Raw genomic sequence first — 15,822 nt, 5'->3', positions numbered from 1 at the left:
AGGAGAACAGATTGTGGAGCTGGGGTCGTCACCATAGCAACCAACTCAACAATTCCGAGAGATGAAAGTTTTGTGTTTTAGGTTTTTTTCTTTTTTTTTTTTTTTTTTTTCTTTTCACCCATCACTGTCTTCTGCACTGTCACTCTGTCTGTTCCTGGCAGGAGACAAGTTGTGACTTTTCCCTCCTACCAGCAAGCTGCCTAGCTCTGGGGGAGTGCATCTGCTATGAATGGAAAGAGAATGGAGTGTTTCATGAAACACTTGGAAGACCCGAACCCAACTCCTCCTTCCCCCATCAGAGCTGGAACCCTGTGGTTTGCCATGTACTGGAACATTGCTACTTACTCAAGTGCACAAGGAAGTCCCCTTATGTGCACAATGGATCAGAGGAAGAGTCAAAGCTCCAATCTTCAACTAAAAGAATTTTTATCTCTGCCCCAGGATATGCCATTATAGTCCAACAAAGGGGCCAATGATGGCCATAGACCAGAAAACCTTCACACATCCTTAGAAAGATCTAAAGCTGATACTCTCCAAAAAAAAAAAAAAAGCTAATAGTTGTAAGCTAGGGCTATAGTTATCATAGACACTCATCTACCAAAAGGGATAGATAGTTGGGAACCAAACCATCAAGCCTTCTTCACACATGCAGCAATTTCTCTGGGCCAGATGTTTCCTTCACAGGCTGTGGTGATGCACACCTATAATCCCAGAATTTCTGAAACTGAGGCAGGAAGATCAGAAGGTAGAGACTAGCCTCGGCTACACACTGAGTTCAAAGCCAGCCTAGGCTATATAGTGAAATCCTCTCTCAAGGAAACAAATATATACAGAAGGTAGCCAGGCTGTGGTGGCACGCACCTTTAATCCCAGTACTTGGGAGCCAGAGGCAAGTGGATCTCTGTGAGTTCAAGGCCAGCCTGGTCTATGGAGTGAGTTCCATGACAGTCAAGACTACACGGATAAAAACTCTGTCTTGAAATTTTTAAGATAGATAGATAGATAGATAGATAGATAGATAGATAGATAGACAGACAGACAGACAGACAGACAGACAGATAGGGTAAAGATTAGCTAAGAGGTAGATCACTTGCCTATGATGCCCAAAGCCTGAGGTTGAATCCCTAACACCAGAAAAAGAAGAAAAAAGAAAGAGTAGTGATGAAGACTCTCCACTCCACAAAGAACCAGATGCCCAGTCACTGGACCCTCTTCTTTCTACAGTTTCACAGAACACACCTCTTCCCTCACTTCTCCTCAAAGATCTAGCCCTTCCTGTGTCAAAGATATGCCATAAATGGATGGCCAGGACAGCAGATACAATCACAGCGCAATGTGAAGACAGTAACAAAAGAAAGGCCCACCATTTCCTTATCCTTGAAGACTTCTCCAATGAAATCAAACTTAGGGAGACTATGGAGAAGAAACTAGCCTTAGTGATGGGCAGGGCAAGATGTACTTCAGCTATTGAAAGACGGATGAGCTTGGGAAGTCGGAAGCCTCCAACCTTCTTTTCCTGCACTTTCCCCCACTAACTCCCTCTTAGCATCCACCTTCTCTAGTGCTTGCTACAGTGTGAGCTGGTGATGTTTTAAGATGTCTCTCCGCCCCGCCCAGCCCCACTCACCCTACTCAGTCTGCCCAAACTTACCCCCATCCAGAAAGGAAAGTTTTATAGGAATTTCTGTTAAGCAAACTTACACACCTCCTGGGGGGGAAAAAAAGCAAGGATGTACCCTGAGTGTTTTACAAATCACACGTGTGGGAATGTACATGCTCTACCAGTTCCTGGAGCATTTTTCACATTTCTTTTTTCTCAGGCCATTATCCCAGACAGGAAAAAAAAAAAGTTCATCCCTTTGAATAATCATTTCCACTGCCTAGAGAGCCAGGCTAAGCATTGCCAAAATAACCTATATTCAAGAACCATCTGTCGTAGCCACACAAGAAGCCACTGAGGGGTTGCTGGGGATAATCCCATGGCGAGGGCTATTTCCAGAGTAGGAAGGCAAGCTGCTACCTTCCATCTGCAGTTTCCACGTTTGTCCACCAAGAACCCTGTACACCTCGTCAAGTAGAAGTAGGGGCAAAGCTCCTGACTTGGGAGATAAGGAATCCCTTTTCACCCATGCCCAGATTCTCCTGGGTGGATATTAGAACAGCAACTTAGAACCATGCAGTCCATCTGGGTCCCCACCTGAAAAGTAACACACCCTACCTCCATCCCACCAATCTGCCACCAACGTCATGGGCCTGTCCAAGTTGAGAGGCCCACTGCATCCTGACTTAATGAAACATTCTTACACAAGAATACAACATAAAAGAAGGCGTTAAGAGCCACCATAACAATTGGGGAAGGCCATTCTCCCAAGACTTAGAGGTGTTCTTTGCCTGTGTAGAGCATTGGGTTGGTCATGTTCTCACTGCCTGAAACAGTGTTCTTCCCTCACTCCCCCACTTTTAAAGCCCACAGGATGCGACAGGACTCAGGGACAATCTCCCACACCAGTGACAGTCACAGGCTCCCCAAGCAAGGTTGCACCCCTTCCTGCTGAGCATCAGTACTTCCCCACCACCACCACCTCTGTCACCCCAGGGTTCTGGGAATTTAACACCCTCCTTTGTGGCTTGGCATCTCTGAAGCCAGCAGAGTATCTTTTACTACAGACAATGGAAATTTCTAAATTCAGCAACCCAAGTCTACCTACAACAATTTTAGCAAGCACCTTCAAAAGAAAAAAAGAAATGACACCAGTTAAGCATAATTATTAGGATTTAATAAAGCTATTTGCCTAGCTCAACGCCTTTCTGCCAATATAACCCACCCCACCCGCCGCAAGGTTTTCCCCCTTAAATTGGGACTGAGAACAGTCAATTAAAGATTTGCATCCCTCTGCCTTTATCATGTGTTTGAGAGCTGTCTTATTAAATTGAAATCAAATGCACATCTAGGGGAAAGTTCACTCCAATACCAACTCCCAGCAAAACGCTCAGAGACATGTACAGTGATCGGGGCTGACGTGTTGCCAGGCAACAGAGGAGATGAGGTAGACACGGAGCTAAAGGGAAGGGGTTCCTGAAAGAATTGGTTAAGCTCAAGGGTTCAGATCTTACCAGATCCGGCCTGAATTTTTGTGGTTATCTCCTGTCCCAGAAAAGACGTTAAGGAGGGAGGTGATGTTAAACACAATCACAGACAATTTTGTATACACCCAAACACACATGCATCCCCCTCTCCCCGAGGAATGTTGTGAACATGCAGCCAATGAATACAAGCCATTTCCAACTGTGAACGCTGAGGAGGGTGTGGGGTTGAGTGTATGTGTGTTAATTTGATGCTGCCTCAATGGTCTCAAGCCTCTTGACTCACTTTCCTCTTTCCCCTCCCCTCCTTTCCCGCCTCCTTCTCTTAGGACAAGACCAGCGCTTTGAGCCTCAGCAACGTGGCAGGCGTGTTCTACATCCTGATTGGAGGGCTGGGATTGGCCATGCTGGTTGCCTTAATCGAGTTCTGCTACAAATCCCGTAGCGAGTCAAAGCGGATGAAGGTGGCATCGTCTTCCTGGGTCTTTTTCCTACCCTGTTCTCAGTGGCACAGCTGAGTTTCCTGAGAGGAGTAGAAAGGGACAGGTTGAGGTCATCCAGGGAGCAGAAAAGCATCAGGAAGAAACTGAAAGGGATGGAGGGAACCAAAAAAAAAAAAAAAAAGATGGGAGGGGGAGAATGGGATGTGTCTGGCAAATACTGTGCTCCAAATAGCAAGTGAGTCTTTCCAGGACAGGTCAGTGAGGCTGAAGTTCAAGTTTCAGTCAGCACCATGAGAGGCTGATTTTTCTGAAGTTATGTCCAATATAACAATTCCCCAGATGAAGGAAGGCATGCCTGCCCAGTTCCCTATGCTGCTTTTACCATATCTGGCAAATTGGGTCCATATTTTAGCTTCCGTATTATGGGCTAGCACTGGCAGAGAGAGTCAACCACAGAGAACGGTAAGCAAATTAGCTCAGGAACCCCAAACAGCACTAAACACAGCTGAAGGCAGCAGAAGCAGAGAAAAATCAGAGAGGATTGAAGAGCTGCCGGTAAATACATGAAAACATTACAGGCAGGAAGAAAAGCAGGAGTGCCCAGAGAATACAATAGTAGCAATGGCAGGAATCAACAGAAAATTGATGTGTGAATGCAATATGCAAGACTCACTTTTCTAACAGAGGAGCACATGGGCCTCTCCAGTGAATAGGGAGCCCGCCATCGCTGGTGCTGCGTAAGGAAGGGACGAGCGGGTCTCAGCAAAGACATAGATAAAGGCATCCCAGGGAAGCTGGGGGTGTCACCATCACAGCCCCTCGACTGCATCATTAACCCTAGTGAGGAGGCATGTGTGAGGGTCAATCATGTGAACTGCAGCATAAGGAAGCAGAGAGCTTAGGTGCCATCTGTGACCCTCAAATCTTTGAACTTCAGCAAGAAATGAATACGGGAAAGTGCCCGGGGCTAGGGAAATGGCTCATATGGTACAGCGCCTGCCACAGGGACATGAGGACTTACGTTCAGAGTCTCAGTGCCCACTTAAAAACCAGGTGCGGCAGTTCACAGCCATGACCCCACCACTGGAGAAGGGGAAAGGTGGGGAATCCCTGGGGTTCACTGGCCAGCCAGCCTACCCAGATCCATGAGGTCTAGGTTCCGTGAGAGAGTCTGTATCCAAAAAATAAGATGAGGAAGAGCAGTTGAGAAAGATTCCCAGTGTCATCCACTGACCTACACACACATACACACACACACACACACACACACACACACACATACACACATATGCCCACATGCACACACACCACACACTAACATATACACATGCAAGCACTGATGTATATACATCACATATATACAAACAACAAACACATAAAGAAAACTGTGGTTCAGACAGTAAAGGCTATAAGGACGTAGAAGAAGGAAAAGTGGAGAAGGCTTATGAGAAAAAGCAGAAATTAAGAACAATACTCTTTAGACTGAAAGGGGGATAGAAATGCAGTCACTGTGGGCTTCACACCATTGGATATCTTGGCCTGGGCTCTCTCAAAGGCTTGACTATGAGGAAGCCTTTTCCTGGAGTAACCTCTCCTATAATGTGCCCTAAAGACCCATTTGTCAATATTCAATTTCTCCTGAGCAGGACTCATACATCACTGGGTCACTAGCACAGGGCCCTGCCCAGCCTCTCCCCTACCTTGGCCACGATCCCTGAGTACATCCTGGGCCAGTCCTGAGAGGGACATCTCTAGTCAGCCCCTTGCCTGGAAACTCAGTGCTCACTTCTGTATGAGAGAAATAAGGGTAGAAGAAAAAAAAAAAGAAAGAAAGAAAAGGACTTCACATCCTAGTATTGAGACCTTCTGTCCTGGCATTCAGCGTTCCCACGTCAGGGTTCCAGCTGCCTCCCGACTGGCAATCTGCTTCCCTCCTCCCTCCGTGCCCAGCCAGCCCCTGTGTGTTCTATGCATGCTGATCCTTCACCCTGCCTTCTGCCTCCTGAGGCCTATTTAAAACCTCCCTCCCACGCTGTGGTAACAGGAACAACGGAAGGCTAGAAGTGTGGTGGCATTTGTCTAAGGACCTTGCTCTTCCGTTGACCAGCTCTCCTACCTCCTCATCACAGCACAGTCACTGACTTTGCAACCTTAAACCCTCTTGTGAGCTCAGTGGGGTGTGGAGAGAACCCCTGAGCCCTAAGCAAAGCTTTCTTTGCCAATTCCATCCAGAAGATAAATCTACTAACTGCTCTTCCTTACTGTCCAAAGAGAGGAAAGGGCTGTTCAAGTGGCAAAGATGGGCACAGGCCAGGAGCTTGGCCAGTTACAGCCTTTGCAATTCTCCACCTCTTTTCCATGGATCAGCCCAGAGCTGGTACTGATCAGCTCCCAAAGACTCCTCCTCATGGAGGCCCAGGACACAGTGTCCTGTGGATATCAGCTGCGAGCCTGGCATGAATCCATCCATTCTGTTTCTTTCTTTCTTTCTCTTTCTTTCTTTTTTTATTTTTTTATTTTTTATTTTTTATTTTCTGACTTTTCAAGACAAGGTTTCTCTGTGTACCCTTGGCCGTCCTGGACTCACTTTGTAGACCAGGCTGGTCTAGAACTTATAGAGAGACCCACCTGCCTCTGCCTCCCAGAGTACTGGGGTTACAGGCATGAGCCACTGCACCCGGCTTCCATTCTGTTTATTAACTCTTGTCACCCTAAACAAGTTTTAATTACTCTCTTGTCTTTTTTCTATTGTAAAAGAAATGAGGACAGTGGTAGGATATAGTTCATAAATTTGTAGTGAGGATATGAAATAATAGATTAAAGGATTGGCAAGAGGCCCACATTGCAGTATGCACCCAATAAATAATAACAACAGTGACAACTCGCATTTATGATAGTAGCCTTATTAACAGATACCACTTCCTTAAGACTTCCCTTTATTAATATTTCTTTATTAGCATACTTTTATTAATTACATGTACTCGATTGTTTTGAGCCATGGAGACCATGTGTCTTTAAAGAACAGGCTGTGTCTGCAGAGTAAGTGGTTAAGTCAACTTAATGTAGAGTTGTGCACAGAAGAGGAAAATCCTCTTGAAGCAAGTGAGGAAACACAAGAAAGCGGCCCATAGTCAAACAATATGACCTGCCCAGTCTGGAGCTGTATCCCTCTAGGTGGTTTTGGTCCCATCTATGTGTTGCTCGTCAACTACGATGTGGTTTGGTGTCCACCAAGCAGAAAAACACCTGAGTGTCCAACTTCCCTCTAGGTTCATAGTGACTTCCACTAACCCAGGTAGCTGAACAGAGGCTACAATTCTCTTCTAGCTGGCACGGTGTTGACCAGAGCCACCGAAGGGACACTGCACTCTTGGATGACAAGGGTTCTTTAAAGAGGCCATTGAGTCATGGTACCATGTCTGAGAGACATCCTCACACCTCCCTTTACAGCGTAGTTGTTAAATTTCTCAGAAGCTGCTGGGCTGCCCCCAGAATCATTATAACCTAAGACTAGCCACCACGGTCCCTTATAATCCGTTCCCTCCATTGCCACGACTTGTGCACAGAACACCGGGACTCCTAGTGAAATTTTCTGACTTTTCAACTTCAAGGGAGATATTGTCTTTATTAATCTAGCTGGCCCTTCATTTCTGAAGCTCCATCAATTCCTCCCTTATCTAGGAGAGATAAGTGGAAGGCACTCCAGCCACTCCTCAGACTTCATAACGAGCTGCTTTGCTTTTCCCAAAAGCAATTATCTCCGTCAGAAGCATAGTCCACAGCCCTACGTGGGATGCAATGGAGGTGACAGAGACTCTGGAAAGACCTGCCAACCTATATCTTTCCCTGACCACAATGGTTACCCACTCTTAGAACCGGAACCCCTAAAGCAACTCAGGTTCAACCCCCACCCCCACCCCAACCCCACCCCCACCCCCATATCTTCTCTAGTCACCATGGGAGGGAAGAGAAAGAGTGAGCACAAAGGGAGGGAGGCTAAAGGGAGGAGGGGAGACTAGGAATTTTCATATCAAGGCGTTAACTCCGCTATTTCGTTAGCCAGGCAATGTATTCTTCAAGATCTACAGGCTGAGAAAAAGTGAGGTTAGAAGAAGTGGAGACACTTGCCCCCACAAGGTCACATAAGCCAGGAGCCAGAAGGGCAAGAATTAGACAGAGAGCAAATCCTACACAAAGCCCAGCCTCTTGGTTTTAGGCAAGACACTTCTAAACTGCCCATTCTCTCTCTCTTCTTCCAGCTTTTTTTTTTCTTTTTTTTTTTTTAGCACTTGCCTTATAGTCCTCAAGGACCAGTCATAGTGCTGGTCACAAAGACAAACAAAATGCATCACCCTACTCAAACTGTGCCCCCTTAGGCAGGCGTCAGCACAGGATTTCAACTGAGGCTTCCTGACACTCTTTGCCCTTTGATGTGTCATGGTCAGAATGCATGTGTCACAGGGGAAGAGAAAGAACAGTGTGCAGCATAGGAGTTGCCACCAGGAATAACCCAGACACAGATCGCCATCTCCCGGGTTCATGGGGGAAGGAAGACAGTTGGTGAACATTGACTGCCAGGTGGTGATGTGCCCAGGACTTTCCCTGACTGATGAAGGAACCGGGGCAGAGTGCTCAGAGCAGCTTCCCTGCTGGTGTTTAACTAGGTTGAAGCAAGCAACGAATTAGCCAAGGCCAGAGAGCTGCCAGTCAAGGATGCCCAGAGTCAGAGACTCAAACACCAGAACTCTTGTCTACAAGTGTCAAGAAACCAGTAAGGCTTAAACAGAGAATCCTGCACTAGCAATGTGAGTGCTGGGGACTCAGACAGGGACTTCAGGGAGCCCACAGCATCCTAGTATAACTTAAACTGTCATAAAGCAAAAATATCACCTAGGGCGTATTTTGAAGTGAGTAGAGCCTTGGAGCATCTGCACTTCGCCTTTTCCAGGGAGATCAGAATAAAATCTCTGTCCTTCAGTACTAAGTGCTCACTCAGTGTTGGTGGAGTAGAATTCAAACATCAATGGTTTTTCCCTGGACCCCTGTCCTGGGATTCCAAAGTATAGTGCAGTTTAAGAACTAGAGGTCTCCAGGGTGTTTAACTTTCTTTCCACCCCAGTGTTATGGTTTTTGTCCTCTCTTCTCCAAGATTCCACAAATGCAGCAGAAAGGAGGCAAGAGGGCAGTGCCCACCTGAGGTAGGGTGTGCTCTGGCAGCCCTCAGCTTCCTAAGAAAATGGCTCTCATATTTTAATGCTGAAAGGTCTTAGTGAACTGCCAAATTTGTCTCAGGTTTTGGTGGGCTCGGGCATTGACTGTGCCGTTCACCTTCTCCTTAAGAGAAATGCATGATATTTTACCAACTTTAGTGAAATACCGCAGAAATATTTGAGATGTTTGAGGAACACAGCCCACAGTAATCTATGTGAGCTTTAATTTGTTTCGTTGTTGTTGTTTGAGTTAAAGGAACATGGTCGATGGGCCCAAGGCAATTTCTCAGTCAATAAAATGCCTGCTGCGCAAGCATGGGGATCTAAGTTCGATCCCAAGCACACATGTAAGAAAGCTGGTGGTACACACTTTTAATCTCAGTGCTGAGGAAGCAGAGAAAGACGGACCCCAAGGGCCTACTGGTTCCCAGCCTAACTGAATCAGCAAACTCCATGTTCCAGTGAGAAAGTCTGTCTCAAAAAACAAGGTGGATAGCTTCTGGGAAATGACAGCAGGTTGTCTTATGCCGCCCCCCCACCCCCGACCCCGTGCTCACTTGCATGCCTGTGTGCACACAAACACACACTCACACACAATTTTTAAAGAAACATAGTAGATGAAAATCTTGAAGGCTAGACATTCCAAGCTACACTCTGGAAAGGTCTATGTTTTTCTACTGACACAATTAAAATGTTATTCTATTTTCAACCTTTTTTTTTTTTTTTTTTTTAGTTAAGAATCAGTCATCATTAATTCTTCCTGTTCTCAGCTCAGATTTCCCATGGGTAGCATTGCGGTTGTATTTATTTGGCCTTTGACTCAAATGAATGCAATCCAAATCACACTTCCTTTTTGGTGGAGGAATGCCAGGGGAGGATGTAAATAAACTAAGTCCCAGGATTTGAGGAAGAGACAGAACCCGCGTGGGCAGAACATCATATGGGGGGGAAAATCTGTCTCAATCATGGATTTTATTTTTTAGAATATCTTATTTACTCTTTGGTAATTTTATACATGCATACAATGTGTCCTGATCACAACCACCTCCCATCCCTCCCCCTTCCCCCGCATCCTCTGGGTACCAACCAACACATCTCCCACCCACCTTCACGTTCTGCTTTGTTGTTGTTGTTGCTGTTGTTGTTGTTCTTATCTTGGGGGCCCACTGAATTCGTGCTGCTGCCTGATGGAATGTTGACTGATGTCGTTAGCTAGACATGGTTCAGGTTCTTGTTCAGGTAACCATGGCTACAGTGAGTTCCCTGGTGCAATGGCTGTGTCCAGAAGGCAGCATTTCACAGCACTCCTCCCATCCTCCAGCTCTTACATTCTTTCTCCTCCCTCTTCTGTGATATACGTTGGCCCTTTAGGGGGTCACGCTGACATAGGCATCCCATTTACATTTACAGGTGAGCATTCACAATCTCTTATTCTCAGTGCTTTGACCAATCATGAGTCTCTGAATTAACTGCTAAGTACCGCAAAAAGATTATCTTGTTGAAGTTAAGAGTAGCACCACCACCACCACCCCCTAGGATCTAGAACCGTAGGCTTCTGCCCAGACTTATAGTATCAAGCATGGGTTAAGTCCTGTGAACCCTGCAGGGCTCAGATCAAATCACAAAGTGGTTGGTTGCCCTCCTTACTAATATGCCACCATTGCACCAGGAGACAAGCTAGTATTGTAGCATTCAGAGGTCACCAGTGGATAAATCCATTGGTGGACTTTTCTTTCCCTGTGGTATGACATGGCCCTTTCTGGAACTAGGAAAGACAGCCAGCAGGAAGTTAGTGTGTCAACTCTAGCTTGATGTCCTGCTATCAAAATGTGTTGTGCCTCCATCAATAACATCCAAGAACAATAGCCTGCATTGTTTGTGGGTTTTTAGAGTCTCTCTGATCAAAAACTCAAAGGGAGGTGACCCATTCCTGGCACTGAGCTTCTCATGTAAAGACCCTTGTCTTGTAGGGGAAGGCTTTTCCACCCACGAAGGGGACTTTTGTTCAAAGGCTTTCTCTTTTAGTTATTTCTAGGCTTTTATTATTTTTAATTGTATGTAAGTGTTGTGTTGGTGTGTGCATGTGAGTCCATGGAAGCCACAGATATCAGACCCCCTTGATCTGGAGTTATAGGCAGTTGCAAGGCACCAGACATGGGTGCTGGGAATCCAACTCAGGTCCTTTGAGGTAGAAACATACACTCTTAACTGCCAATCCGTTTCCCCAGCCCCTAATTATACAGCCTTTCCATACAACTTTAGTTTTGCTTAACCTATCCCCTCCATCCCTGCTTAAACCTTTAGCATCCACCCACCCCCGATGAATCATGGATTTTTGAAGAGAGAGAACATTTTAAAACAGTATCAGAATGTTCAGTAAAAAATGGTAGCAAGGGAAAAAAAAACACACATCAGACTGCTTATGTCCATCTAGCTACAGGAGACAGAATGAGCTCTTTGAGTCATGACAACAAAGCCAGGGTATTTCGGGAAGGATTGATTTTTTTTAATAAACTCTAAAAGAATTATCACATGCAAGCTATCTGTGTAGTGGCCAGTACGGATAGCCATGAATTGTGAAGTCATGGTCTGGGTCTCCTCCAGGATATAAGCTTTCTTTAACGTGTCAAAACTTACACATAAGAGAATGCACGATGCACACACACGAAGTGAACAGAGCCTTTGCTGCCAAGCCGAGGTGATGTGGTAGGATGAAAGCTAAGCACAGTATACGCTGAAGAATGTGGAATGTTGGTCTTAGCAAAGGAAGTCTCTCTCAATCCACAGACAGCTCTTCTCACCGTGCTGATTTCTACCAAGAAACTAAACCTCCATCCCCAAAATTCTATGAACTCGGAAGTGGGGGGAAAAAAGGGATAAGGGTAGAGCCTTCATGCCACAGAGCTCCTTCTCCGATGGAACCCCTTTGCAGAAAACTGTGCCTCCTCTTGTCCAGTAGACTAAGACCAAAGACCTGAACCGTGGTCTTGAACATTCATTCCACTTATCACCCCTGATTCTGGAGTGACCCTGAGTTCTTCCCAGACCTATCATTCCAACACCCTAGAAAGCAGAGGTGAGCAGCACTGGGCCGGTGTGTCAGTCTGGCCCTGTGTGTCAGTCTGGCCCTGTAAGCTGTACATGCTGACAGAAAGCAGGTGGCGGGCCAATGAAGGCTTTTGGAGATGTGATTTCACTCTCTTCAGCATGTGATCCTTTCTGGTTACATTTTGTGAATTATCTTATTGAAATGACTCCTGGGGACGCTTATCAGGCGGAGCTAGAAGCGTGGTTTCTTTCTTTGTCAGAAGAAAAGCGTTTGAACCCAACAATAACACGTTGTCAGTTTCCCTTAATATTTCAAAGCAGTTTCTGGGCAGTGATGCTGCTCTTAGTAGACAGAGGTGGAGGAGGAAGAGGCAGTAGAAGAGAGAAAGGAGGATGGAGAAGAGAAAGAAGGAGGAAAAAAGTACAGGGAGAAGAGGAAGAGGGAAGAGAGGAGGAGGAGGAGAAAGGGGGAAGGAGGAAGACTATAGCCTCCCAGACAGTCTAGACATGGAGGTTTAAACGTTCTAAAAATACCATAGACAGGAACCTGATCACAGAGCTTAGCTTAGGTATCAGGATGCAAATTTCCTAAGCTCCACTCCAACAGCACCGAGGAAATGTCCCACCTACAGGAACCACAGAACGGTATAACTTAGGGCTTGCTTCCTAACACATTAAAGCCTAAGCCCTGGCAAGGCTAAGGGAAGGTGATACGTACAACGTGATTGGAAAGCATAATGTGCCAAAGAGAGCAAGGATGCATCCCCAAGGCCATGTAATGCATGCAATGCCTGCTTGCTATCATCACAGACAACCTCCAGGTATAGACTGACACATCAGATTGGTGCTACTAACCTGTGGTCTCTAGAGTATTAGAATTCTGGATCAGAAAAGAAGTTAGTAAGCCAGGAATAAATAACAAGTACTAAGAACTGCCTTGTTAGTGGTTTTTGTTGCTGCTGCTGCTGCTGGTGGTGGTGGTGGTGGTGGTGGTGGTTGTGGGTTTTGTTTTTGTTTTTTTGTTTTGTTTTGTTTGAGTTCAGGAGTGGAGAGGAAGGATGGAAGAGAGTTTTGATCCCTTCTTGAGTCATTCTTCATTGCCAATCATTACCAAGGACCTGGGGAAGAACCCCCTGTCCTCCTGAAAAGGGTTTCTGTTTGATCCCACAGCAATCCATCAATGAAGCCATACGGACATCGACCCTCCCCCGGAACAGTGGGGCAGGAGCCAGTGGAGGAGGCAACAGTGGAGAGAATGGCCGGGTGGTCAGCCAGGACTTCCCGAAGTCCATGCAATCCGTTCCCTGCATGAGCCACAGTTCAGGGATGCCCTTGGGAGCCACCGGATTATAACTGGAGCAGACAGGAAACCCTCGGGGGGGAGCAGGATCAGGCTCCCCCCAGCCCCATCCCAAGCCCTCCAGTGCCAAAAACAACAACAAAATGAAACACCACTTCCAACCACCGTGACCATGTGGAGGACAATTCAGCCAATGTCCCTGAAGATTTAAAAAAAAAAAAAAAAAGTCCTCTAGGCCATTCCTTTCGTTTGGGGATTTTTTTTTTCACCCTATTCCATTTGCTAAGTGAAGATGGTGACTAACTCTATGCTGCAATAATGGGAGAAGTCCTGTCTGATGAAGTCTCTGAAAATGGAGTCACTGGGATATTAATGAAGAAATCAAACTGTTTGGTTTTTAATTCCATTGTTAATGTGTCTTAGTGTGTGCAATTATTTTCTTACTAATATCCACAGTTTGAAGGCTCTGTTAGACTCTTTTCCTCCTTCTTATCCTAATCCCCTCACCCACCCACCCACCCACCCACCCATCACTCTTCGGTTTCCAGATTGAAGACTCATGACTGGTTCCACCTTTACAAGCAAGGAAAGGAATGCGCGACCTTCACGCTCATTCAGTGTGGGAGCTCTCCATGATACCTTCTGTTCTTTGGCCCACGCCTTGGATGGAGACAGACACTCCTGGAGGAGGGGCTACCTTCCCCCAGAAAGAATACTACCTAAATGCTGATTCATCAGAAAATAACCTCAAAGAGCATCTCAGACAGGGGGTGGAAGGGAGCTGGGCAGAGTGCAGGCAGAGGGGAACTCAGTAAGTTCCTTATTGCTTGGATGAAGCTCCAAGAACTACCCTAAGGGACAAAGAGTACCAATATGGGACATCTCTTTACAGAGTCGATCTCAGCCCTGAAAAGTGCGTTCTACTTTGCTCAGGCCCAAAGACACTGTGGTGGCCAAAGGACAACTGGTCTCCTGAACCCAATAGAGCCTTGGGAAGAGCTGGCCATCAGGGAGGTGTCACATATGGTTCTTGTCTTTGCTTTGCTTGCCATCTAGACTGGATCTCCATGATGAAGTAGGACTCTCTGTGGAGCCTCGGGCATGCCGGGAAATGCTGTCCAAGCAAAGTGCAAAAGAAAGGTGGTGGGGAATTATGAAAGTCCAGCCAAGCCTTCTGTGCTGCTTCCTGTCCTAGGTTTGAGAGAACTTGTGAGTTATAGCATTGCAGAGAACTGGGGTTTTGTGCTAATCGAGTCTTGTTTCAGCATGTGATCAGATCTTAAAGGAGACCGCAAAGCCTGAGTTATTCCGAGAGATAGGGACATGAGTTAAATTGCTAAATACATGAATCGACCTTAAGATGCCTGAGCCCACCTTCTCACTTTAGCCCAAGGGTACTAACTTTTCCCCTAGCTAAGACAGAGTGAGGACATTGCATTACAATGGCCAGAACCTTTACACCATGAATACAATGACCAAGGTGAAGGACAACCAGATAGGAAACGTGACAAGAGCCACAATGAGAGATGCTAGGCTGCCTCAACCTTTGGGCGGAAGTGGGAGTCCCTGGCACACAGATTAGTGAAGAATTCCACTCCCGTTCTCAGTGCAGCTGACTCCCACCTCTTCTGCAGCCACTCTCGGGTGCATGCTTGAGTGAGTGCCATCTGCCACTAGCTTTTTTTTTTTTTTTTTTTTTTTTTTAACCAATAACCATGCTCTGGCTCGTTCTCCTACCTCTGCTTCCATCCAATCTTCCCCTATCAGGCATTCTCATTAGCAGTGGATGAGCTAAAGAAATAGGAGCCTACCCATGGTTCAGGGCAGTCGAACTGGCTTCCTCTGTGGATGCTTTCAGTGGCCAACCACCATCTCCTCTGTGCGTCTCTCACTCTCTCTTCATCAGCCATAGCAAATGAACATCTCAGAAATCAACCCTTCACCCCGCTATTCAGTTCCTCCCACGCTAACATGGGCATGACATGTGAAGCAGTGTCCCGGAGATGGATTATCACTTTTTTTTTTTTAATCTATGCCAGCTAACGTCCTCCCAGCCTCCTGCCTATCACTGTAGACTCTGGTGTGGCCTGCCACTGGGAAGCCTGGACCTAGGAAGAGATGGAACTAAACTCTACCGTCAGCTGCTTCAAAGACCTTCTATCTATGGCCTGGGAAGATGTTCTCCAGCCCCTGAGCCTACTGGTTGGATAGAGAGACTGTGCTGGAACTGAGGGTCTTGCTGGGAGGAGTCCCTAACTCCGGGGAAGATGCTTCTCATCAAGGGATGTGTGGGGAGAAGACAGAAGTGAGAAAGAAGTTACCTTGTATTATGTATTTTTACTACACTTTTCTTAAAAAAGGAGCAGTGGGAAAACTCTTGAAGAGATTGACATTTTTTTCTCAACAGGAATCCATACTTAACAGTTCTGGCTTTCATTAAATTTTGCTCTTTGGTACCTGGGCCTTTTATTTAATATCTATATTTGTATTAACTCTCTTGGCAGATGTGTGAGAGTAAAAAAAATAATCCTCTGGTTTGATCAAACACTAAATATTTGGGGGGGATTCCCATTTTATTTTCAAATAGCCAGGGTTTTTTTCCTTTTTTTTTTTTTTCTTTTTTGGTATTTGCATAAAATGAACAATATCACCAAGAATTAAATCACTGTGGACCCATTATCTTTCATTATTGTCCATTCCATTTTGTGCCATTTCTGAAGCCAAGGTTCCTTAGATT

The 15,822-nt window shown here is 46.0% G+C and overlaps 1 protein-coding gene across 3 annotated transcripts in view; it reads left to right on the top strand.

Annotated features, from left to right (window-relative positions):
* GRIA1 (glutamate ionotropic receptor AMPA type subunit 1) overlaps window positions 1-15,546 on the top strand; it is a 307,990-nt gene extending 292,444 nt beyond the window's left edge. For 2 of the 3 annotated variants that reach the window (XM_084763795.1, XM_084763794.1), the window contains exons 15-16: window positions 3,414-3,548; window positions 12,935-15,546. In XM_084763795.1, coding sequence (XP_084619921.1) covers window positions 3,414-3,548; window positions 12,935-13,138 — 339 coding nt within the window. In that variant the 3' untranslated portion in view covers window positions 13,139-15,546. The remainder of the gene's footprint in view (window positions 1-3,413; window positions 3,549-12,934) is intronic. The other variant, XM_084763796.1, reaches the window with a different exon arrangement.
* The last annotated feature ends 276 nt before the right edge of the window (window positions 15,547-15,822 follow it).

The sequence above is a fragment of the Acomys minous genome (assembly GCF_964271855.1).
Source record: "Acomys minous genome assembly, chromosome: 16".
NCBI lineage: Eukaryota > Metazoa > Chordata > Mammalia > Rodentia > Muridae > Acomys > Acomys minous.
This window is presented reverse-complemented; position numbering and strand designations above follow the sequence as displayed.